Source organism: Eumetopias jubatus, unplaced genomic scaffold (assembly GCF_037043125.1).
Source record: "Eumetopias jubatus isolate StellerSeaLion01/CBP00866 unplaced genomic scaffold, mEumJub1_p1.0 scaffold_1, whole genome shotgun sequence".
In the NCBI taxonomy this organism is placed as follows: domain Eukaryota; kingdom Metazoa; phylum Chordata; class Mammalia; order Carnivora; family Otariidae; genus Eumetopias; species Eumetopias jubatus.
The window spans coordinates 103,921,609-103,946,374 of NW_028274807.1; the positions used below are offsets into that span (position 1 = coordinate 103,921,609).

Genomic DNA, 24,766 nt, shown 5'->3' on the forward strand with positions numbered 1-24,766 from the left:
TTGCCTAAAACCTGCCATGTTCCCTGGTGGGCTGCCTAATACTCTGGGGGGACAAGACTAAAACAGTGCAGTTGCATTCTGAGTCTCTGATGGTCTATCAGGGAAAACAGACACAGTGTTGCAGCAAGTCCCAGGACTCAGAATACCTTGTTTAAGAGCACCTTCTCCCGCGCGGATGAAAGAGATTTCGTTGGAATCCACCATGTGGTGCGCCCCATCTTGCAGGACAAACCGGAGCCCAGAGAGCTTGTGACCAGAAAGAGGGCCTTTCTCACAGGCATCCAAAAACCCCTGTTAATGAATAAACACAACTTCTGGAGTCAGTGGATTTCACTTGCACATGAATTATGAAGAATACTCACACATTTATACTGTTCAGAAGTTAAGCATTTTTATGAATACTACATTTCACCCCTCAAAAAAAAAGTTTTAAAAAGTTGAACAGCTTAACTACCTAAATTTTATTATTGTGGCATCTAGATGAAGAATCCCTTGGAAAAGCATATCACTTAAAGATGTGAGCTGGTGGGCACCTGGGTGGCTCAGTTGGTTGAGCGACTGCCTTTGGCTTGGGTCATGATCCTGGAGTCCCAGGATCGAGTCCCACATCGGGCTCCCTGCTCAGCGGGGAGTCTGCTTCTCCCTCTGACCCTCTTCCCTCTCGTGCTATCTCTCATTCTCTCTCTAATAAATAAAATAAAATCTTAAAAAAAAAAAAAAGATGTGAGCTGGTTTGAAAGTGATGCTGAGAGCGCTAACACTTAACATCTTTAGGAATTACTTACCTCTTATAACCCATTATACAGATGGCATGCTCTTAATTTTTTATAAGGAGGAAACAGAGGAAAGGCAAGAAAGAGTAACTCCATCAAAGTTGGCATTGATTCAACAGCTATGTCTTGAGCTCCCACTATACACCCACCACTGCTTTGCCTCATGGCAGACCACAACATTATAGCTTTGGTGTTACACACGTAAGAACTGGAATTCAAAAGTGATTTCACTTTTCCTAATGCAGTTCCTTTTTAAAAAAAACAGCTTCACTGATGTATGACTGACACACAATAAACTAAACATATTTTAAAAGTACCATTCTTTTTCAGTCCCTTCAACACTTGTAGAGCTACCACAATTCAAGTTAGTTTTTCTCGGCAAACAATCAGATTGCTGACATATAGTACAATATATTTCTGACACTGTAAAACTATAAACTCTGTATGTTGAAAAATACGTAAGTTCTTCTTCACCTACATTAATCTTTGAGAATAGAAGATAACTTAAAAGTATGAGTGACAAAATACTGTCCTGAAATATAAAGTATAAGAGGAATGAAATACACTAATCACAAAAAATGCTACCACCACTAAAAGCAAAATAATCTATTAGTAAAGATTTCTAAGTTAAAAGGGTAAATGAAAACCTAAACATTTCAATGTATGAGAACCGACAGTTGCTGAAGGTTTACAAGAGTCTTAAAGCCAGTGACCTAGAAAGCAAACAAAACACTAACCTCTTACATGTGCAAAGCACTTCACAATTTACAAAGAAATGTTACAGGGTATTATCTCATCCTAAAATTGGTGAGGGGTTCATGTTTAGTCTTCTATTTACTCATGGTTTACAAATGAAGAAACTGGCTCTGAACACCATGATTTACCAAAGAGCACATTAACCAGTAGCAGGGATGTTGGGAGTCTTGATGAATGATCGTGGTACTACAACAGTAAACTTAAAAACTTTCATAAATTCCTAACAACTGCTACAAATTTTAACTGTTGATTGCAACTTAGTAGGTTCAATTTATCAAAAGAAATAGAATAACTCTGATTAAGAAACAGAATGAGGGGTACCCTGAGTGACTCAGTTGGTTAAGCATCCAATTCTTGATTTCAGCTCAGGTCACGATCTCAGGGCTGTGAGATCGAGCCTTCCATCAGGCTCTCCACTGGGCACAGAGCCTGCTTAAGATTCTCTCTCTCCCTCTGCCCCCTAGAAAAGTGCTTTATATATGAAGAGTGCTTAATAAATACTTGCTAAGTGCATGTCTTTAAAAAGCTGGCTACAATTTTGAGATGGTTGGACTATGAGAAAGCAAATAAGTCCTGTTAGAGAAAGAACTACTGCTTTGTTTTGGAAAAAAGAAAAAGAAACAGAATGAATTCCCCCTCGTTGTCATAGCATATATTTATAGCTCTTCAACCTAATGAACCGAAGATTCTAAATCAGATGGAAAGCTTAACAATCAGATAAAGAAGCAGGGCAGTAACTAAAATGAACCATGTTAAGACAATGTGATAGAAACAGGATCTGAGGGGCGCCTAGCTGGCTCAGTCAGAAGAGAATGAGACTCTTGATCTCGGGGTCGTGAGTTTGAGTCCCACGCTGGGTGTAGAGATTACTTAGATAAATAAAACTTAAAGAAAAAAAGAAATATGATTTGATACCCAATAAACTGGTTGAAAAAAATGTAATAAAGTTATTTTTGTTGTTACCTTTTCTACTGCAGGCACAAACTGCTTTGGAACATTAGCCCCAAATGTTTCATCTAAAAACTCCAACTTAGTGTAGTTCTCTGGGTCCAGAGGCTCCAGTACACCGATCACTTTTCCAAACTGGCCTGCACCACCTGATTGTTTTTTATGTGTAAATTCAAACCTGAAAGTGATTTAGGAGGGGGGGGGGGGAAAACCAATATAGCGTTATCTTAATTAGCAAAATGAAATAATTCCTACTGATTTAAATGAAAAACCACATTTCACCATTTTTACTTGTTCCTTTGAATACCTTGCCATAAAATTTTACTGTAAAATTTATTTAAAAAGTAATTCTTTCTTTCATGTTTTTACTTGGAGGTGAGGGTGAGGTACAACACCAAAGTAATCCACGGTTTTCTTTAATTCTGCCAATTCTTTACTTCATAAGTAGAAAAGTAAAAGTGTTAAAAGTCAGTCTAAGGTTCGTGCTCTAGTAACCTACATTCCAAAGAGCTCACCTTCTTCTTTTGGAATGCCTCCCTTCCCTGGGACACAGTGTTGTTCTCGTCTTAAATCTCTACAACTAAAGATAGTTACTTGAAAATAGGAGCTCTGCAGTTAATTTATTCAGATCTGAGTTTACTACCTGGACTTTATGGAGTGATGCAAGATGAGGGAAGGGAGTTTCAGGTGGATTAATACCTGAAAATAGTAATGGCAAAATGATGACTAACATCAGTCAGTCATTTAAATAGACACATATACAGACAGGTGTTTACTTCGAACCACGAATGGCAACATAAATAGAATAAGCACTTTATATAGATATTAAACATTTGTAAACATATACTATTTCCGATGAAAACATTTCATGAGTATCTACTACCTGCAAAGCATTTCTTCCTTTAAACCGAAACCTTCCTCAAGACCACAAGATGAAAGAGGCCAGCCACTTTCAAAATTATCTCAGGTAACTGCAAGTAAATGGACATTAACGAGCCTGTTCCTACCTACAGATCTGTGCTGGTTTGGAATTAGTAAATATTCATTTTGGTAGGAGATGCCATTTGGAATATGCAGATTTCATAAAAAGCCTAAGTGTGAATGTGCCTGATGAGCTGCCTTTAAATAATCTTCCAGCTGCCAAGAGATTCAGGACGGGCTGAGGAAAACGACCGCTGAAAGAAGAACTTTCTCTCAGAACTAAGAGAACGAAAGTAGAAGGGGAACAACTGGCAAAGCGCCACAGAACGACCGCAGGGGCTCCACAACCGTGTCTGCTGACCAAGTCGTGGGTATGTGCAAGGTCTCCGCGACATTTACAGTTTTGTTTTCAATCTGACAATAATATAACATTGATACAAATACACGCTCCATCTGTGCTATCTCTAGGGTAATCACTCACCAGGGATGTTTACATTTAAGTTAAAATTTTGAAAAAATTTAAAATTCAGTTCCTCAGTTGCACTGGTCACATTTTAAGTGGTCAACAGTCAAATGGGGGAAGCGGCTACAGGACAGGGCAGCACAGAGAACATTTCCAGACTGCCTGGCAGGACCAGTTCACAGACCAGTGAATTTCAGGGGCCAGGTCTGAGTCATAATCAAGTGGATGCTGAATAATGAAACACATAGGTGCCAGGCTTGTGCTAAGCAGTTTTTATGGATCGTTTTATTTGTTCTTCACCACAAACTATGATGAGTGTACTATTTCTATCACCACTTTACAGATGAGAGAGTAACTGGCCAAATATGATGCAGTTAAGTGGCAGAGCCAGGATCTGCACCAAAACCAATGCTCTTCATCAAACATTTTTCTAGAAGGCCAATAAGAACATAAGCTGACATAACCTGCAAATGATGATTTCACTGGAAAAGCTGTTAGAGGGCGGTACATGAAGACAGATTTTACAGTAGCTTAGACAAAAGGTAGAAGAACTAAGACATGGCTTGGTAGGCAGCAAACAGGAGTGCTGGCGGTAAAAGGTCCCATGCCCTGGTCATCAGACCACTAGCATGTTGGAAAGGCAATTTCGTTTTGAAAAAACATCACCTCTCACGATAAAATTAATGTTAATTAGAATGGTGTTGGGTTGTTGTTAGTTTTTTTTTTTTAGATTTTTTAAATTTATTAAGAGAGTGCGAGAGAGCACAAATGGTGGGGAGGGGCAGAGGGAGGAGAAGGAGACTCCCTGCCCAGCGGGGAGCCCCATGTGGGGCTTGCTCCCAGGACCCCAAGATCACGACCTGAGCCCTAAGCAGACACTTAACTGAGCCACCCCGGCACCCCATTAACTCTATTGGTTTTCTATTTTGTAGATTTATTTTGATTTTATAGTTGTACCAAAGTTGCAAGCCACAGACCTTTTTAATTTTATGTTCATGCAAGTTATATAAAATTATAATAATTTACCTGATCCCAGGGACCCGTAATAATTTTGTTACTTTAAAGGTAACCCATACATTATTCAAATTTGAGGATAACAGACTTTAGACTAACCACTCATAAAGCATTCATAAAGTAGATAAGATTTCAAGGACTCAAGTATAGGAATAAGATTCTCTTAATGCAGTTTACTTAACATCTAGATAGGCAGTTAAATGTTTTAATGTAATAATTATACTTTGAAAAGAATATAAATTAGTATGTGTGCTTTTAGTAAACGCCTAATACGTCACAACCTACTAACGAGCTTTGACCTACAGCGATGGTATTCATAAAGCTTCAAACAGTGACTTTATCTAGGAAGCTCACATTGTATTTCTAACAACTTTAACTGGAAATAACCAGGAGATGTTGACTAGCTATTTGTGAAACTTAAAATTTCATTATCAGCAAAAAGCTCTTTCAGCATCATCAGAATGTACTCAGCCACTCTTTCCTGGACACTATTAAAGAAACACATGATTCGAACAATTCACACACACACACACACAATGACAACCTAAGAGGTTGGCTAATACATGAATGACTCACCCTCTCACGCCCCAAAAGAAAAACCTACCCTTTTTTTTTCTTTTAAAGAAAAAGCCTTAAGGGGAGAAACTAACCCCTTCATCCTCTACTTACCTGACAGTTGGTTGGCTAATAATAACTACAAAGACAGAAATGCCTTATTCCTTACATTTTTTTAAAATATACTTAGTCCAAATAAAAACTTTATTAGATTAAAAAGGGTATTTGGGGAAGAGAACACATTATAAATACATTTTAAGTTTATTTTTTAAAGCACAACACATATGCCCACCCAAAGAACTTTCAAAAATCCATTTTGAGGAAAAAAAAAAAAGCTAAGAAGCTCTATTTTTCCAAGCCAAAGAGCTAAAGGGAAGGTTTGGCCATACAGATTAAAAGGAACCTTAGCTTCCTGATCTAGAGCAATCCAATGCCTAAATCATAGTCCCTTCAAAGGTAAAATGAGAAGACAATTAAGAAACCTGGAGAATGGAAATGCACTGCCTACTAAAAGTTTGTGCTTGCTTTAAGCAGCTTTAAAAACTCTTGTCTTTGTTAGAAGTTACTTCATGTAGTGCTTGAAGTTCAGTTCTTAAATATGTTTTGATTCTTAAAAATTTCAAAGTGAGGGCGCCTGGGTGGCTCAGATGGTTAAGCGTCTGCCTTCAGCTCAGGTCATGATCCCATGAGTCCCGCATCGGGCTCCCTGCTCCTTGGGAGTCTGCTTCTCCCTCTGCCTCTCTCTCATGAATAAATAAATAAAATCTTTAAAAAAAATTTCAACGTGATTCAGAAGGTTAGAAGCTTGGTTTTACATTTTACAGCAAAACCTCATTTTTCTTAGATTAGTAAAGGGGGAGGGGATGCAGGTGTATTTATTTCTCCTGATCCAAATTACATTATCCTCCAAATTAATGCTATCCTTTGAAATTTCTCATACCCTGATTTGGGCAGCATTGGTCCAATCCCACAAAAAGGGGGATTAACCAAGCACGTTTCTGCACCTCACAATGGGAAGGAGAAAGAAGTAACCAACTGACCGACTCACTATCTGGAGCTCCTTTGCACTTTGCCCTGTGCCTGACACTGCGCGGTGTATAAGGAAGGTGTGCTGCAGACTGCATGTGAAGCAACCAGATTTCTTCCACGGAGAGGAAACTGCAGGCCCGGGAGGCACTCCATAAAGGAAAAAGCCAGAAAGCCCCTCCTTGCACTTCAGTAAAGGTTAATGAAGGGAAGGATGAAGTTCCAGCCAACCTAACCCACCGACTCCCTCCCCACACCGCCACCCCCGCCAGCCGGAAAGGCCGGGGCTCACCCCTCGCAAGATTCAGTCGGTAAAGTGGGCGGCAGCAGGGCGGGGCCACAGGAGCAGCCGCAGGAGCCAGCGCCCCTGCGGCAGCTTCCTGAATCGGAAGGAGGGAAGGAGGAAGAGAGGAGGGTGGGAGCTGGCGATCCCGCCTACAGCCAGCCCGACCTAGGCGTGCCGACTCTAACAACTCTTCCGTCTCGGCCACCCAGGAGGAGGCTGAGCCGGCGGTGCACTGGTACCGTCTGGTCCCCTTCAACGTGAGCAGCCGTAAGCTCCCACCAAGAATGGAAATCCCCCCGACCCACTTCCCAGCCTCCAGGGCAGCCTCGGTGGCGGAGAACTGCATCAACTACCAGCAGGGGACCCCCCACAAGGTGTTTCTGGTGCAGACTATCAAACAAGCCAGCATGGAGGTGAGTCCGGCGAGGGCAGTGGGCGGGAGCCGGCACCTACTTGCTTGCCCTCCAGCTCCCAAGGGTCTCAGCCTCGTTCTTAGCGCGACTTCCCTTCCACTCCACCCTTGCCTGTTTTGGGACTCGCTGTTGACGTCAGGTCTAGGGAAGTTAACATTCCTGGGGATAGCTGACACTCCGGGACAGCCAGGGCTGTTTGTTTTTTCTTGGAAAGCCAGAGACAGAGACAGTTTTTAATGGGCACTATTACAAAGAAATGGGAAAATGTTCTAAATGCGGGGTGGCATTTTACCCTTTTCTGACAAACCTGTAGAACCATTCAAAAGAATCTCAAAACTCCTACTACGTTTCTCATCTACTCCAATCTGAACCAACAAAAGCTCCCGTCTTCCAAACGATACTACTTTGCCTGAATTTTACAATCTTTATCAGACCCTTTAACCAAAATTAAGGGGTAAGCAAACAGTAAGACAAACTGACAACCAAAGTCAGAAAACAAAAGTATTGTGGGCTTAAGCTCTGCCTTAACTACCCAAACACCACTACCACTGACTCCTGTAAAAGATATGCTCCCTCTGGCAAAGGGTTAAATTAAATGCTTAAGGCTACAGCTGTCACTAACCAGGCTTGTTTCCATTTTACTAAAATATAAGATTTGAGATTGTGGCTTGGTTATCGGACATAAATTTAACTAACAGTCTGTGAGAGCTGACAGGGAGTAGATGTTACTTCAAAACTGCACCAGATAATTAGGTGTACACTCTTAATTGTATCTTGATTCAAAAGTGAAATACCTAAACAATTGTCTTATGGTTATAAAATTTGTTAAAAGTATCATTTTGCAGGTCTACTAATGGACAAGTAAAAACAGTACTTAACATCTCTAACCACTTCCCAGTAATCTGCCCCCAAATGGAATTCACCTTCATTGAACAGTGTTTGGAGGGTACACAGGGCTTTTTGAAAATGTTTTCAAAGGTATATCCTGTTTTTTTGTCTTAGAATCAAAAGGTGTTTCACAATTTCTTTTGTAGAGAATTCAGGATCACAGATCCAGAGGTTGAAGTCCTCTAATGATTGAAAGTGAATTATAACCCATTTTATATATGCTTTTATCCCACTCTTCTGTTCTCATCCAAAATAAATCTCATAAAGGACCTCTTGAATTAGATGTTACGTACATGGTGACATGCCTTTTTCAAGGTAAAGCCTTAGGGCTTTAACCATTTATCCTCACCAGTCAGCCCTCTGCCCCAACCAAATGAGAGTGTATTTTTCTAACAACACAAAGAACCGAGTTCTTTTTGTAATAACTCACTACATTTTCTTAATAGGATATTCCGGGAAGAGGACACAAGTATTGCCTTAAATTTTCTGTGGAAGAAATTATCCAAAAAGTAAGTGAAATGTCTTTTATTATGAAAAAGAATTTGACTCTATAAATATTTTAGATCACCTTTGCTGACCAAGTCATAGGATTAACTTGTGTTTTTTTTTAAAGTTGTGAAATCCCTGCCTTGAAAAAAAATAATGAACATACAAGGGTCAGATTATACTCTTTTAAAAATATATTGAGATACATGAAGTAATTCTACTGAGCTATTTAGAAAAGACTACACATTTCAGTTCAAATAAATTCCCTTAAAAATGTTATATATTCTTAGGGCAGTCTGAATTTATGCCTAATATGACAAATGAAGTAATTTACTCTCTAGTCATTACTTTCTTAGGTCTGCCCTTCTCATTCTGTTTTTGATTTCTTTCATTTAAAGAAAGCCAGTGCTTTTAGATATTTATGAGCAATAAAATGACCAAATGATACCAACATGTTCACAGGAATCTTTCAGTAATGGGGCAGGGAAATTTTTAAATATAACATACTTGCCAAATTATTAAGACAAACTTTAAAAAAAAAAAGGAACTGCAGTCTGTACCATAACCATCTTAAAATTTAAAAAAAAAAGCTTGCCTTTTGTTGACCATAATTCAGAAGACACACAGGCTAACAAGAGATTTATTAAAAGATTATCTGAGCTACTAGACAGCCATCTTTCAAAGAAGAACCAATGCTACTATTTTCTAATTTTACATCTAGATACAAATTAATTTATCTGGGCTTGAGAATATTTCTGTTATTTCAGAAGCAGATGGTAGAGTAATAGACTTAAAAAGTAACCAAAGTCCAGAGGTAGTACATAAAGTCAGACTAAAATCTGGCCTTACAAATGGGACACCCCATTAACACTGAAATAATAAAGTTTTAAGATGAAATATAAGATTATGATACTTTAAAAGTTATAAAATAAGTTATCTATTTTAGATACCTTCAAGAAAACTGTAGGCCACACCCAATTAGATACCTCCGTAATAGACACTCTGAAGTCAAGTTTGAAACACTGTTAGGGGGCCAACACTTTAAATGTTCTATCTCAAGAATGATAATTAGGAATGGATGGCCATTTACATGTAAAGGTATTTTGCAAAATGTTTCAAACAGCAAGTTACACTGAACTGCACAGCTGAAGTACTTTACCCTCTAATGGGACAAGATACTGCACCAGAAGTCAACTTCACATTTGAAGGAGAAATTGGAAAGAATCCAGATAAAGAAGATAACACATTTTATCAAAGACTCAAGTCCATGAAGGAACCATTTGAAGCACAAAATATTCCAGGTATATAAATATGGCATGGAAAACATTTTCTCAACTTTAAGATCAATATTAATTATCTGTGCTCAAACTATTAGATGTTAACAATATGTTGGAAATATACTGGTTTTTGCAAAAATATTCATTACTAGTCTAATTCAACAAAAAAGGGCCTTAAATTCTGTACACATTTGAAGGAAACTAAAACATGACTTAGAATTTAGATTTCTCAAATTAACACTGTATGTATAAAATAATTCCATTTACCATATAAATGTTTCCCTCACCAGACAGTTTTGGAAATGTATCTCCAGAAATGAAGCCAGTTCGACACTTAGCCTGGGTTGCCTGTGGTTATATAATATGGCAGAATTCTACCGAAAACACATGGTATAAAATGGTAAAAATTCAAACTGTCAAGCAAGTGGTAAGTGATTTCTATAAAATACACTATTAACAGGGTTTTTTACCGAAAGTGTGATAATTCATAATTGGATAAATAGTGCCCCTTTAGTCATTTTATATTGAAAATAGTGAACCTGGCATTTTGAAGGAGAGGTCAGTTCCCAAGGTTAAAAAAGTTGAAGCTGCAGTTTCGACAGAGTCAAGTATTGAGTTACAAATAATTTGGCATTCCGTTTTTGCGCTCAGCTTAATACAGATTATACCCTTTGGCGATCTAAATTTTGTATTCGAGTTTCTACAGCTATGCAAATGAAACTACTGTGCTTTTTGTCCTCTATTGAAATGGTGGTGCCAGAGCTACTCTGAGACGTGGCCGGCATTTTTTTGCCCCAAGGATCAGCTAGAACAAATATCTTATCATCTTTTAATCTTTGTGAAGCTTGCTGTGTATCATTTGCTTTTATAACCCGTTTACTCATAATGTACAACCTTGTATCTCACTGCTAGCCTATTCTTTTAAGTCTGATACGACTGTTTAGAACCGCCTCTTTCTAGTCTTTAAAGACATAAAGTCAACTTCACATTTTAGCTTTATTAAGAGGTTAGAAAGAAAAAAAGTCAACCATTGATATCTAATGGATATGTAGAAAAACAGTGCAAAGAAACCACAACAAACAGTTTTAGTTTTTTAAGAGGAAAGGACTTTCCAAATGACTTGTTTCAGCTTGCTGGAAACAAACTGCAAGCTGGAGCACCTTTACTCCACAGGCTTTTGCAACCACTTCTTAGACACCTACGGGCACTGAAGGGCAGGATACCCAATCACAATAGGTAGAATATGATGCCAATACCTAACATAAATACCACAACAACATTTTAAGAAACAGAGCCCTTTTTTTGTTTTTTAAATTTTTAAGTAGGCTCTGCACCCACCGTGGAACCCAACACAGGGCTTGAACTCACAACCCTGAGATCAAGACCTGAGCTGAGATCAAGAGTCAGATGCTTAACCGTCTAAGCCACCCAGGTATCCCAACAGAGGATTTTTTAAATGCATTTCTGTAGACATCAACTTTGGTTACAAATTCCTGTTGGGGTACTAAGGCTCAAATAATCGAGTAACAGGGCCAGATTACAGAGGTTATACAATCATAATCATGGTTTTCAAAATATGCTCAAGACAGTGCTAGAAGTTTTATGACAGAAAACTCCTATAATCCTTCATCAAAGTTTTAAAGCATTATTAAAATTTCAGCGGAAAGGTTTACTGCTATTACCCAAAAGGGACACAGCAGCTCATGCTGCCCCTCAGAGGCCAGGGCTTGTTGCAACACATTGATTATAAGCCTTAAAAAGCCTTGTACAGCAAATCTCTGGTGAATGTAGTTTTAAACTATGTGGATGCAGTATTTCTGTGGAGCTGGTGGTATAAATACTTTATATGCCCAAAACAATAAGTACAGATGAAAGCTTTAATTGCAAAACCATATAACTACACTCATTATGTTTTCCTACTTTGTTTTTAAAAAGAGAATTTCTATTATAAAATTGGTTCCCTTTAATGTAAACACTCATTTCAGTAGTTTATCCCTTAAAATGATGCTTTTCTGAATAATGGAAACATTCAGGAATCTTAAATGACAAACTTTAGATCATAATGCTCTGACGGAGCTATCACAACTCAGAACCTAAAAAGGGTACACAACTTTTAGAGTAACAGGTGAAAAAAATCACGATTTTAAAATGTAGTTTGAAAGAAAACTTTTTTATAAGAACAGTTTTTCTTTTTTGGGGGGGTAGGAAGGGCAGAGGGAGGGAGAGGGAGAGGGTATCTCAAGCAGGCTCCATCTCACGACCCTGAGATCATGACCTGAGCCAAAACCAAGAGTTGGACACTTAACTGACTAAGCCACCCAGGCGCCCCAAGAACACAGTTTTTCTGATCAGGCTAAATAAATTATAACATTCAATTTTTGTTTTTACTTATTAACTGAAAGTATCATCATCTAGTAACGAAAGCTGAATTTTAAAATGAACGTATCATTATTTCCAAAGATACTAAGTTTCAAACACCAGGTTTTTATTTTTTATGATAGCAAAGAAATGATGACTTCATTGAGTTAGACTACACCATTCTACTTCATGACATTGCATCTCAGGTAAAGTATCATTTACCTTTATTTGATGACACTTTGAAAATTGAGACGTGTTTTAGAGCCACAGTGTATGCCTTATTAATTTTGACTCTAAATCAGAATTCATGTAAATTAATATAGACACCAGGTTGAAGTATATTATACTGGTAGCCATTTAACTTTGTTGTTCTTTGTAAGGACTGTTTTGTCGCTAACAAAATCTAAACCCAACATTGTTTTCTTAAATGTTTTCTGAATTTTATTACAGCATTAGTTAGTTTCCTTTCCTTGCAGGAGATGATTCCTTGGCAAATGCAAGTTCTCTGGCATCCACAATATGGTACCAAAGTCAAACATAATAGCCGTCTCCCAAAGGAAGCACAGCTGGAATAAATGAAGACCCTAACACTGACGAGTCAACATGCTTATCAATGATGTGTGTATGCCAGGTTTCATCAATACCTAGTTTATGGGGCCGAGCAAATCCCAAAATGTCACTTTGTATAAATGTCTTCATTACAGTATAGAACGATACAGATTCCCTAATAGAAACTATCATGATGTAAAAGTGGTGTGTATATCCCATAATAAAAAGCTTCAATTCTGGCCTCACAGTATGTTTAATTGTGTTGCATACTTACGGGACGGGGGCAGTAATGGTCTCTCTGAAAGCAACTTTTGGCTTTCCTGTGACACAAGGACAGCCATATTCTCTTTCCATCCGCTAAAAAGGAGAGGGGAGTTAATTTTTTGGTGTACTTAAAAAAATAAACTGAAAGAAGAAAAATCCTAAGAATCTTAACTACCTTTGAAGCACTCATTTAAATATGATAAAAAATGATCAATCTTAAATCAGTATCTTTACAAAGTTATCTTACAAAGGTTAGATACATGATATTAAGTAATACAAATGACTTTGAGATTTTATATAAATGAATTCTAATTTAGACTGTTTAACTTTTACTTACCTCTAATTAATCTATCCACTAAAACTTCACCCTTGTTTCATATTATTACATATTCTCTGGAATAGCCTATGAATCTGTCGTCAGAGTTTTCTACTACCTTAACTTCAAAAATATGATCACAACCAGAATTTTTAATCATAAGTCAAATAGCTTTCGTTTTCATTCATAGATACAGAAGACCTTTCCTAGGGAAAATACAGCCCATCTACTCTATTATCTAAATTCTAATGATCTTCAAGTACTAACTTGAGAAGAAAACAGGCAAGAAATGGCCTCAAGAGTGGGCACTGGTGGGCCAACTTCCCCAGCAGGTCTCTCCCTGCAGGTTGTCTCCCTAAGGTTGAGACCAGGATTTGCTTGACCCAACTAACCACGACCTAGGGATGGATGGATGATCTTACTGCAAATACTTGGAGTCTTGATTCTAGGAGTCTGCAAATGTTTTACAAATAAAAGGATTTAGAAATCAAAAATAATTAATCTGTAAGAGACAGTAACATTTGTAACACAGTATACCACATCTGGATATAAGCCAGAATGAAGTCTGAAGAACCACTATTAGTTTACAGTCATTAGACTGAGAGTTACTGACTTGTAACAAAACACAGGCATAAATAAAATGAATTTAAGTTAACTTCCTTGTTATTCATTACCTGAGCATAGATTTCTAGGTGTAATTCTCCCATTCCAGATACAATTGTCTCTTTGCTCTCAGTGTCGAAGTGGACTTTAAATGTGGGATCTTCTCTTGTAAACCTGCCAATACCTTTTGAAAATTTTTCCAGATCATTCTTTAAAAAAAGAAAGTCATTACACATTTTAGTAAGCATGATAAGCAATGGGGCTGTTGAAAGAACTTTACTAAATGAAGTCAAGTACGTTAACAGTTAGGAAATAACAATGATCCCCATCTAGTTCCTAGGCCATACATACCCTTTCAATATGTGAGCTTGGACAACACACAGTCAAGACATCAGAGAACGGTTGGCTGACAGAATTTTCTTTCCACAACAAGATACAAGAGTCTAAGGCTTAACTATGCCCTTTCCTATTTTATTCTTGGATATACACAGAAACTGTCCATTTGTGGAAAACTATCCATTTGTGGAAAACTTTCTCCAATGAAGAAAAATAATCCTTGTTACTCTATTACATTTTAGAAATTCTATACATAATCACAGGAATCAGCATGTTTACCAAGATGTGATTGTAGATTCAAGCAGGACGGTTAAGACCAAGAGTAAGGCAAATGTCATACTGAGACTTCTCCCTTTCACAACAACCTGCTTGGATGTGATTGCATGCATCTTTATTCTCCTTAGATATAATTCCATACGTGGTAAGTAGAATTATGGTCCTCTAAGTTAAGCCCTAATCCCCCCAAACCCGTGAATGTTACTTCATGTGATAAAGGGGATCATGCAGATATGATTAAACTTATAGACTCTGCGATGGGAAGATTACCATGAAGAATCTGGGTTGGCCCAACGTAATCACATGGGCCTTGAAAAAGGAAGAGGAAAACCGAAGGGTTAAGTTAGAAAGATGGAACGAGGGAAGATGAGGCAGAAGATATATGAAGCACAAAAGGAGTTGACTGTGTGGTTGATAGCACTGAAGACGATGGGGCCAAAGCCTACGAAAATGGACAGCTTCTAGAAGCTAAAAACAGGCCCCACATGACAGTCATCAAAGAAATGGGGACCCCAGTCCCAACAGCTACAAGGAGCTGAATTTTGCCAACAATCTGAGTAAGCAAAAATAAAATGTCCCCTAGAGCCTCCAGAAAGGAACAGTCCTGTATCTTCATTTTAGTCGAGTAAGAACTATGTCAGATTTCTAACACTGTAAAATAATACATTTGTGCTATTTTAAGCCAAGTGTGTGGTACTTTCTTATGGCAGCAACAGAAAACAAACACACCCTGAATCACCAGTATTTAACAGTTATCACGAGTGCATGGAACTGTGCTATATACATGTTTTGAATGTGTACCTCAAATTCTAACCACAATGCTGCAAGACAGAATTATCCACATTTCACAGGGGAGGAAACTAGGTCTAGAAAGGTTGACTGACCTGCCGAAGGCCACAGAGCTAGTGCATGGCAAAGCTGGGACTGAAACCTCGGTTAGTCTATCTCTAAGTTTTTGCCTTTTCCCTACATAAGCCAGGTACTCCCAACTTACTAGAAGATCATCTTTGCCCCCACTATCGAGATTCACAGCTTTATGCAATGACTTCATTATTTAAATTAATTTACTCCAGCAAACAGACAAGCCTGAAACATCAAAAAAACCTTTTAGATATTGATGCCTTTGATTTTCCTCCACTATTGTGAACTATCAACAGTTAAATATCTTACATAAACTCTGAATTAGGAATGAAAAAGCACAGTATCTTTAACTTCTCTCCCTGATTATTCGGAAGGGAAAAGCAAGCAATTTAGCAAAGCACCTGGAACTGTGGCATTTCTCTGTGTGGTAATATGCAAGGTTTGCCTTTACTCAAATTTCTGAGATGGAATGACATAATGTTTCTTGCTCCCTAAACATTCTCTTTTCTATACTAAGAAGGGTCTGGAAAAGCTCATTTCCCCAAAATAGAGGAAGTACCTGTTAATGTATCCACAAGACAATACATCAGAGTATGTTCTGTAAACAGTAGTTCCCAGATGACAAGTGGTTCTCGATGCATGAATGAGTCTGTTTCAATTTACCATATTAACATGACTGTTATGAATGTCAAAGCAATTTAAGAACTGAAACAATATGGCATTAATACAAACTAATTCTAATGGCAGTAATGCGAGTAAGAACCTATTCAAGGAATTCTGGTTCCATAAAAAGCTAAATGACATCAAATCCAACCATAAAACTATTATATTTGAAACTGAGAAAGGGGTGCCTGGGTGGCTCAGGTGGTTAAGCGTCCGACTCTTGATCTCAGGGTTGTGAGTTCAAGCCCCACATCCACACACAGCATGGAGCCTACTTTAAAAGAAAAAAAAGTGGAGGGGCACCTGGGTGGCTCAGTCGTTTTAAGTGTCTGCCTTTGGCTCGGGTCGTGGTCCCAGGGCCCTGGGATCGACCTTGCATCGGGTTCCCTGCTCGGCAGGGAGCCTGCTTCTCCCCCCTGCTTGTGCTCCCTCTCCCTCTCAATCAATAAATAAAATCTTTTTAAAAAAAAGTGAGAAAAAGTCTTGTTTGCAGGCTTTCCATGTTATACTCCATAACTACCACAAATCCAGAGATGTAATATAATCCATGAGGCAATTAATCTATGTAGTAATCTAAGGGACCTCAGTGAGGTTTTACTACAACTTAGGATAAATGTCCCTGTTTCCCTTTTTCCACTCCTTTATGATCTGAACATAGGAAAATATTCTTACCACTTTGGAGCCAATGATATTATAAAGAGTTAGAAAGCACAGTCTTGTGCCCATTTTAATACCATCAATTTTTTCAGGTATAGTGAGAACTAATCACTACCAAGAGACTGGTAGTTTTAGAAGGCGATCTCAATACCAAAAGAAGAAATAGAGACCGTAAGATTGCTGGTTATCACAAGATACTATGTGCATTGTGCAGAAAGATGAAAAAGAGCTCAAGTTTTTATTCGGATTGAAACCAAACTCCTACCTTGTTAGAAGGCTTCATTGCTATTGAAATGACAGGATCAGGAACATGAATTGACTCCTAAAATATTTTTTAAAAGAACAGAGAAGAATTCAAATACAGTACTGTTTGGGTCAGGGATGGATAACTTTTAATGTGGTACTTACAAAAGAACAAAGGACAAATACTAGTCAACACATTTAGGCCAGACAATATATATCTTGGTCTGTTTTGTATTAAATATATTAATACATTAATAAATGCATACACTTACATGATCTCTTCTCTCCCAAAATAACAAAAATAAACTGTTTATTAACTGTTTAAGACCCTTGTTTACTGACACATCTTAAACAAAATCGTAATGAACCCAAATGCCAAGATTTGAATTCTTATTGGCTAGTGGCGACATGTGCTATTGCTGTGTTTCGATAAGTTATTTAATCAAAATATGCCAAGACTGACTGTAAAACAAAGGACACTAGATTCTTTATACATACGATACCTCATTCAGTCACAACTCTGACAAGCAGTTATTATCCCCATTTTACAAATAAAATCATTAAAGTCTTGGAAAGACAAAATAACTTGGCAGAGGTGAGACTCTAATCAAGGTCCTAAGCCTAAGCACTTCCCACAGCCTCCAGTCCCTCATATACTAATTACAAGTATTTAGAGAAGGCCTTATCAACAATATTTGTTTATAAACCATGCCCCTTCTCTAGACCCCCCAAAGACCTGTATAGATTGATTTTTTGTAGTATCTTAAAGCAACATGTAAAACCACAGACATTAGAGAATATCTTACACAGAAAAGCTAAATTGTAAAATTATAAATTCATCACCTAATACAGGGACTACTACAGTGCTCATCTGTTAGGATTGGACCAGTTCTTATGTAAATGACCCACTGTAAATTCCTTCACCTCAAATTACCCATCCCCCTATGTACTCATATTCTTTCTTTACTGAATTCAGGAGAGGGACCACCTTCATGAACAGATGTCATACTGTCGGAGAGCCTATTCTCCTACAGGGGCAAAAAAGGGAAGTGAATGAAGGGGATTCAAAGGCAGGAAGTGCCCAAGCATGCTCTTCCCTTTGGGATCCCTCAGTCATGAAAAGGGACCTCTGAGTTCCACAGGACAGGCTATGTGTGCTAAAAGTCAGGCTGTCTAGTTGCACCTTGCCTTCGAGCAAGGTTCCATTCTGTTATCCCCTAGTTTACATGTTACAGTTCTCCGGGGGATTGACGGAAGGGCCCACTCTGGCTAAGTAAGTGGCCATCCACTGGGATTAGCCTGATTCTGGTGACAGGAATTCGAGAGGAATCGCCAATGGGGAAGAAGATCTCAGAGTAGGTGAGTCAGCGCTACACAGTTCAGGTGTATCTAGTGAAGATTTTTCCCTCTATGCTAAATCTTAGAGGACTGTGGAATTATTTTACTAAGAAAAATCAGGTAAGTTAGGTTACACAGAGTACTTGTCTAACTGACATCCAAAAAGCCACGACAAATCTATACTGATGCCTGTGGCAATAAATGAAAACTGTGACTGTTTTTCTGAAGTACTAAATATACTACATAAAAACAGACTTCTAAAACTCAAGTGATATAAATAGCTTTGAAATTCAATGACGTACCATAGAAAGGCCACTATTATTTTTGTTTGTGAATGTGTCTCCACTAGCACAGTCAATGCCAAACAATGCACAGATGTCTCCAGCATACACTTCCTCAACATCCTAAATAAAGAAATAACACAAAATAATACTTGCAAATAATACAAATCAGGACATGGTAACTGAAAAGTAATCATACACTGAGCACATTGTACATAAACATGGCAGAATCTCACCATGAATTCTATAGAGAATGAATTAGCTAGAACCAATGTAATACCAATAATCAACCAAGGCAAGATATACCTTGAATAGGGCCTTTATTTAAGCCACATCTCAACTGACAAGATTTTACTTTATATGGAATCTAAAGACTATGGCATCATTAAGTTGGAAGATCTGTAGTACTGACAGAATACAGAGCCTCACACTTCTAAAGTTATTTCTATGGATTAAGAAGGATATATTTTATGTGCTGCCACAGTCCAACAATGAGATATGACAAAGATGTACAAGGAAAAACTGCAAAGGAAGTTTTGAAAACAAAGGCAGGAGAATTCAGCCCATTGTACTTAAAATAATCTTAATTTCTCACAGATGCAAGCAGTCAAATAAACACAGGAAATCTAAGAACAAAGCACTGGTGCCTCTTAAGCTTCCTAGTTTTTGTCCATTTATACTGACAGTTCATTCATAACAGCTGTGGCTGTGCCTGAGTCTTTAACAGTTCCAGAGATGTAAACATCTCGTAGCTTCTGGCCCATAAAAACATCTGTGACAATCACTACTCCCTGTATCATGCCCCCTGCTGCCTATCTCACAAAACAGCAATAAAACCCAATTTTGAAAGACTGCTTATTCATCTTCCAGGAGAGACCACAAATTTCTGAATGTCGTAAGATTTTGCTCAGACTAATAAATTTCTCCCGGAATACAGAGCTGACTGGGGAAAGAGCGGGAGTGGGAGACAACGCCACACATGTGGCATTTCTACTAAGGCCTAACCCCAAAAGACTATATAGAAGGCTAGAATAGATTCAGAGCCAATTCAAAAATTTAAGCTGTAAGCCAAAGTTTATTTCCCAGATAAGACCTTGAGAGGTTCTAAATCTTCAGATGGATTCTAGCACCAATATGGTCCTTTGGCGGGGGGGGGGGGGCGGGGGAGGGCGTTGGTTCTATAACAGGAATAAAAAACTCTAGGTTAAACAGGGCTTCCACGTGGGGCCATACTTGCGAAAGTAAATTCACTGAACAATGTGGGACATTGTATGTGAATTGATTACTCTCAATTACCTTTGAGAACCACAGTTCCACTGTCCCAACACCTGTTATACTCTTTGTAATGACAGCTCTTGAGAAAGGTGCTGAATCTTGGGTTCTAAGTCAAGGAACTAACTGTCCCTTCTCCTTAACCTTGGCCATTGAGGAAATACAACTAATCACAAATAGTACATAAAATGTGTCCTTAACATCTGCTAATTTAGCCCATACCAAAGAGCTACATCAGAATTATAGCACATCTAAGTAAAAAGGAAGAAGTTAGTGAAACATTCAAATAGAAGTGATTTTCTTGTGGGGCTCAGGGTACCAAGAAGGTAGATCTATTTCACCTGCATTAGAGAAATCTCTATCTGCCAGGAAGGACCTATACTTGCCTCCATCATGTCAGCATGCAGGCGAACCAGCCGCTGCACTCGCAGTTTCTTTCCTGTCCTCGTGTTATAGATGGTGTCACCCTTCTTCAGCTCTCCTTGATAATTGCGGACATAAGTTAACTGTCCAAATCGCCCAGCCTAGAAGTCAAGATGGGGTAAGGCGGAAAGAAGAAAAAGAAACATAAGAATCAAAATTGTGAGGAAAACTTCAGGGTGCCTGGGTGGCTCAGTAGTTAAGTGTCTGCCTTCGGCTCAGGTCATGATCCCGGGGTCCTGGGATCGAGCCCTGCATTGGGCTCCCTGCTCTGCAAGGAGCCTGCTTCTCCCTCTCCCTCTGCCTGCCACTCTCCCTGCTTGTGCTCTCTGTCAAATAAATAAAATCTTTAAAAAAAGAGAAAGAGAAAAAAATTTCACATCCTCCAATCATTCCCTATCAATTTTAGTAGTATATTTTATACACGTTTTGGTTGACTGTCTAAAAAACTTGGGCACCTGGGTGGCTCAGTTGGTTGGGCGACTGCCTTCGGCTCAGGTCATGATCCTAGAGTCCCGGGATTGAGTCCCACATTGGGCTCCCTGCTCGGCAGGGAGTCTGCTTCTCCCTCTGACCCTCCTCCCTCTCATGCTGTCTCTCATTCTCTCTCTCGCAAATAAACAAAATTGTAAAAAATAAATAAATAAATACTAGCTTTGAATATATATGAGTTAAATGGTTGTTTTTGATCTTTCTGGTACTACTTCTGATTTCTCTGAAATAAAAATTAGAAAATAATTTTATTTATTTATTTTTAAAGATTTTATTTATTTATTTGACACACAGAGAGAGTGAGAGAGAGAGAGAGAGGGAGAGAGCACAAGCAGGGGGAGCGGCAGGCAGAGGAAGAAGCAGGCTTCCTGCATGAGCAGGGAGCCCGATGAGGGGCTCGATCCCAGGACCCTGGGATCATGGCCTGAGCTGAAGGCAGCGGTTTAACCAACTGAGCCACCCAGGCGCCCCTAGAAAATAATTTTAAATTGTGTATGCAATAAGGAAATATCCTTTTGCCTTCTATTACTATTTCCTAAGTTTGGTTTAATACAATTAAGATATAAAACACAAACTATAATTATTGGAAAGACAACAAAGATATGATTAGAAATGGTAAGAATGTACTATACATCTAAAAAAAAAAAACCCTTTGATAAGCACCTGGAAAGCTATATAAATAAGCATTCTTTAAAGTAACTGAATATAAAAGAAATAACCATGGATCAATTCCTCCTCAATACTAACACTAACCAACTGGGTATGTTTTAAAAGTTGCCAATTCTTCCCATATTAATTTATAGGTTTAACACAATAGCAATAAAAATCCCAAGAGGAATTTTTAAACGTATGATTAATGATTTTAAAGTTCATTTAGAAGAATGGATAAAAATAGAAATTTCTGAAGTATTATGGCAATAAGAAGCTAACCATGACTGATATAAAAACATATCAAATACTCCAAACTTAAAAAGTAAAGAAGTAGCAGAAATTAAACTGAATAGCACACAGAGTAAAAAAAATATCTAAAATGCAGAATATATTTGTCAACAGACAATGCTGACAAAAGACATGACAATGGAAAAGTACAGCATTGTTCAAAAACTGGGAGCTAGACAACTGGTCTTCTATTTGGAGGCAGAGGAGATACATTTAGAGTCCACCTCACAGCACACAGCAAAACAAATTCCAGATGGATTAACAATGAAAAAAAAAACCATCATAGAAAAAGTAGAAAACGTTTATGAAATATATATAAAGAGGATTTCTAAGGTTAAAAAATGAGAGAACTAAAAAAGACTGATACATTAGACTATAAATTTAAACTGTTGATTGTTTTAAAAAATAAGATTAGAGAAAGATCATTTAAATAAACACTTTGGCATTAATTTTTAAAATAAGAAACGAGACAACTGCAAAAAAGGAATTATAACTACATAATCAATATATGGAAAAATGTTCTCTACCATTAGGAATTAAAGAAGAATTATTAACTTTCACTTATAAAATTGGTAGTAACTTTTAAATAATACTCAATGCTGATAAAGATTCACTGAAATAATTTAATACATTAACTCTGAGAGTATGAACGAAATCTGGCAATAAACCCATTAAATAATAAAACATTCTATTCCTTTAATTCAGTAATCACCATTCCAGGAATCCTAAGAAGATATTCCTAAATGTATATTTTTAAAAGCTTTACCCATAAAAATTGTCACCACAATGTTATTTGTATTTTTTAACTTAAAATTACATTTAGAATAAGTATATTGTAAAAATTTTAAAATAAAAACTAAAAGCCCCCAAAATATAATCCCATCCCAGAAATAACCACTTTTTTTTTTTTTTAAGATTTTATTTATTTGATAGAGACAGCGAGAGAGGGAACACAAGCAGGGGGAGTGGGAGAGGGAGAAGCAGGCTTCCCGCCAAGCAGGGAGCCTCATGTGGGGCTGGATCCCAGGACCCTGATTCATGACCTGAGCCGAAGGCAGAAGCTTAACGACTGAGCCACCCAGGCGCCCCAGAAATGACCACTTTTAACGCTTCTAACTTAACCACCTTCTTTCCCCCTTAAAATAGTATGAACAGCAGCAACAACAACCTAACAAAAAATACTCCCAGGTACCCAAATCGTGGTTTCTAATACCATTCTCGGTTAAAAGGAATGGAACCAAGGCACCTAGAGAAAGGACTGGTTCTAGGTTCTAGGCGTGGAGGATCCTGCAGTGCCACAAAGTCAGGAAGGATTCAAAACAACAAAACATTGCAGAATGTCAAAAGGACACAGGAGCAACTAAAAGAGCTCCAATGGCCAAACTTGGCCAACCTGCACAACAAAATAAATAACATACTACTCATTATAACAAAATAAATATCCATGAGGCCAAGCTGATATAAAGAAATGACTGAATAAAAATATAAATGGGGGAGAGAAGACAACTCTCCCATATAGAAGAATCCCAAATAACTGAACAGTAGATACTGCTCCCTCAAGGGGGTGGAACATAATTCCCCACACCTTAAGTGTGGGCTGCATACAGTAATTCCCTTCTAAAGAGGCAGTATGGAAAGAGGAAAAGGGGAACTAACTTTCAGCAGAGAAATTTGTAACAAAGTCATTTTGTAATAGGAAAAACGATCCACGTACAGCAATTAAATACATTAGAAAGCAACTTACCTCCAGTTTAAAAGCTAGGCCTACAAATGGGTGGGAACTGCTTCTCTCGGAGTTCATTAAGATTTTGTTTTTCTCTTTTGAGTCACTTAAAAGAAATATAAATCTGTGAGATGCATTATTTGATATTTCTTTTATATCAATTTATCAGAGTATTATCTGAGAAAAAGCATATACATGCTAAACATTTCTGACCTCACATAAATGAAATTTCACTGAAAGAGATTAGTAAGAATAACTTCTCAGGGCTTAGTTACTACATCAGGACAGGACCAAAGCAGACTAAAAACACCAAAAATGGCAGAGAAAGAAAAAAATAATCAATGAGAACTTAAAAAAAAGTCTGTGTCTCAAAGTTTAAGGGTATTTTTTGTTTCTGTTTTTTTGGTGTGGCTGAAAACAGCTGGTCCCAAATGAAAAAATTTACTAATGATGTAAATAAACCTTGGTAGATAATTAATCATACTTCTAACTTACAAACAGAGTATGATATGGCAAGTGGTATAATAAATAGTTTTCTATATGTCAAAAGTGTTACCCAAATAGAAACTGGCAATTGATTTTCGTAAATTATGAGAGGGGGGAGCCCACAAACACAACTTAATCAAAAGAACCATTCTTAAATTCTTTCATAGTGCATAAATGTTAAAAGTATTTCTGCATAAACTAAGATTCAATTTCCAAGACTTACTCCTCCTGATTGAGAATAGCGTAATTTTGGACTTCAGATGGATTTGGGAGGTAATCTAAAACAGCATCTAAAAGAGGCTGAACTCCTTTGTTCTTCAATGCACTTCCCAAAAGGACAGGAGTAAATGACCTATTTAGAGTAGCTCTTCGGATTGCACACTACAAAAGAAAAAAATTTAATAATTACTTAACCTTAAAAAAAGTTTTGTATTTCAGATCAATTACAAACCAGTAAGTGAATAAAAGGAATTGACACTTTTTTTTTTTTTAAAGATTTTTTTTTATTTTATTTGACAGAGAGAGACACAGCGAGAGAGGGAACACAGCAGGGGGAGAGGGAGAAGCAGTACTCCCACGGGGCAGGGAGCCTGATACGGATGCAGGGCTCGATCCCAGGACCCTGGAATCATGACCTGAGCTGAAGGCAGACGCTTAACGACTGAGCCACCCAGGTGCCCCAGGAATTGACACTCTGGAGTACAGGCTATAGTGGAGACTAGAACCAGGTCCTCTATAACTTAAGGTCAAAATACAAGAAAAAAAATCGGTTCCTTCTTCAGGGCTAGGAAGCTATTTATTGTTTAACTGCTTTCAACACTCTTGGAACGTCACTAATTTTCAACATGACAAAGAATATATATACACTTAGAAAACAGGCACA

At 37.9% G+C, this 24,766-nt stretch overlaps 2 protein-coding genes across 2 annotated transcripts in view; one reads left to right on the forward strand and one right to left on the reverse strand.

The window, feature by feature from the left end:
* The window catches only part of GFM1 (G elongation factor mitochondrial 1), a 43,881-nt gene that overhangs the window by 7,551 nt on the left and 11,564 nt on the right, over positions 1-24,766 (reverse strand). Inside the window, exons 7-15 of the mRNA XM_028103133.2 lie at positions 24,107-24,264; positions 23,419-23,503; positions 20,210-20,347; positions 18,573-18,674; positions 16,955-17,011; positions 13,968-14,105; positions 12,988-13,070; positions 2,493-2,655; positions 147-291 (exon numbers count right to left, since the gene is read on the reverse strand). Coding sequence (XP_027958934.2) covers positions 147-291; positions 2,493-2,655; positions 12,988-13,070; positions 13,968-14,105; positions 16,955-17,011; positions 18,573-18,674; positions 20,210-20,347; positions 23,419-23,503; positions 24,107-24,264 — 1,069 coding nt within the window. The remainder of the gene's footprint in view (positions 1-146; positions 292-2,492; positions 2,656-12,987; positions 13,071-13,967; positions 14,106-16,954; positions 17,012-18,572; positions 18,675-20,209; positions 20,348-23,418; positions 23,504-24,106; positions 24,265-24,766) is intronic.
* LXN (latexin) lies at positions 6,860-12,958 on the forward strand. The gene is made up of 6 exons (XM_028103134.2): positions 6,860-7,155; positions 8,490-8,552; positions 9,653-9,830; positions 10,097-10,233; positions 12,308-12,370; positions 12,641-12,958. Exons 1-6 carry the CDS (start codon positions 7,027-7,029, stop codon positions 12,737-12,739), a joined length of 669 nt encoding a protein of 222 aa, XP_027958935.1. The 5' UTR covers positions 6,860-7,026; the 3' UTR covers positions 12,740-12,958.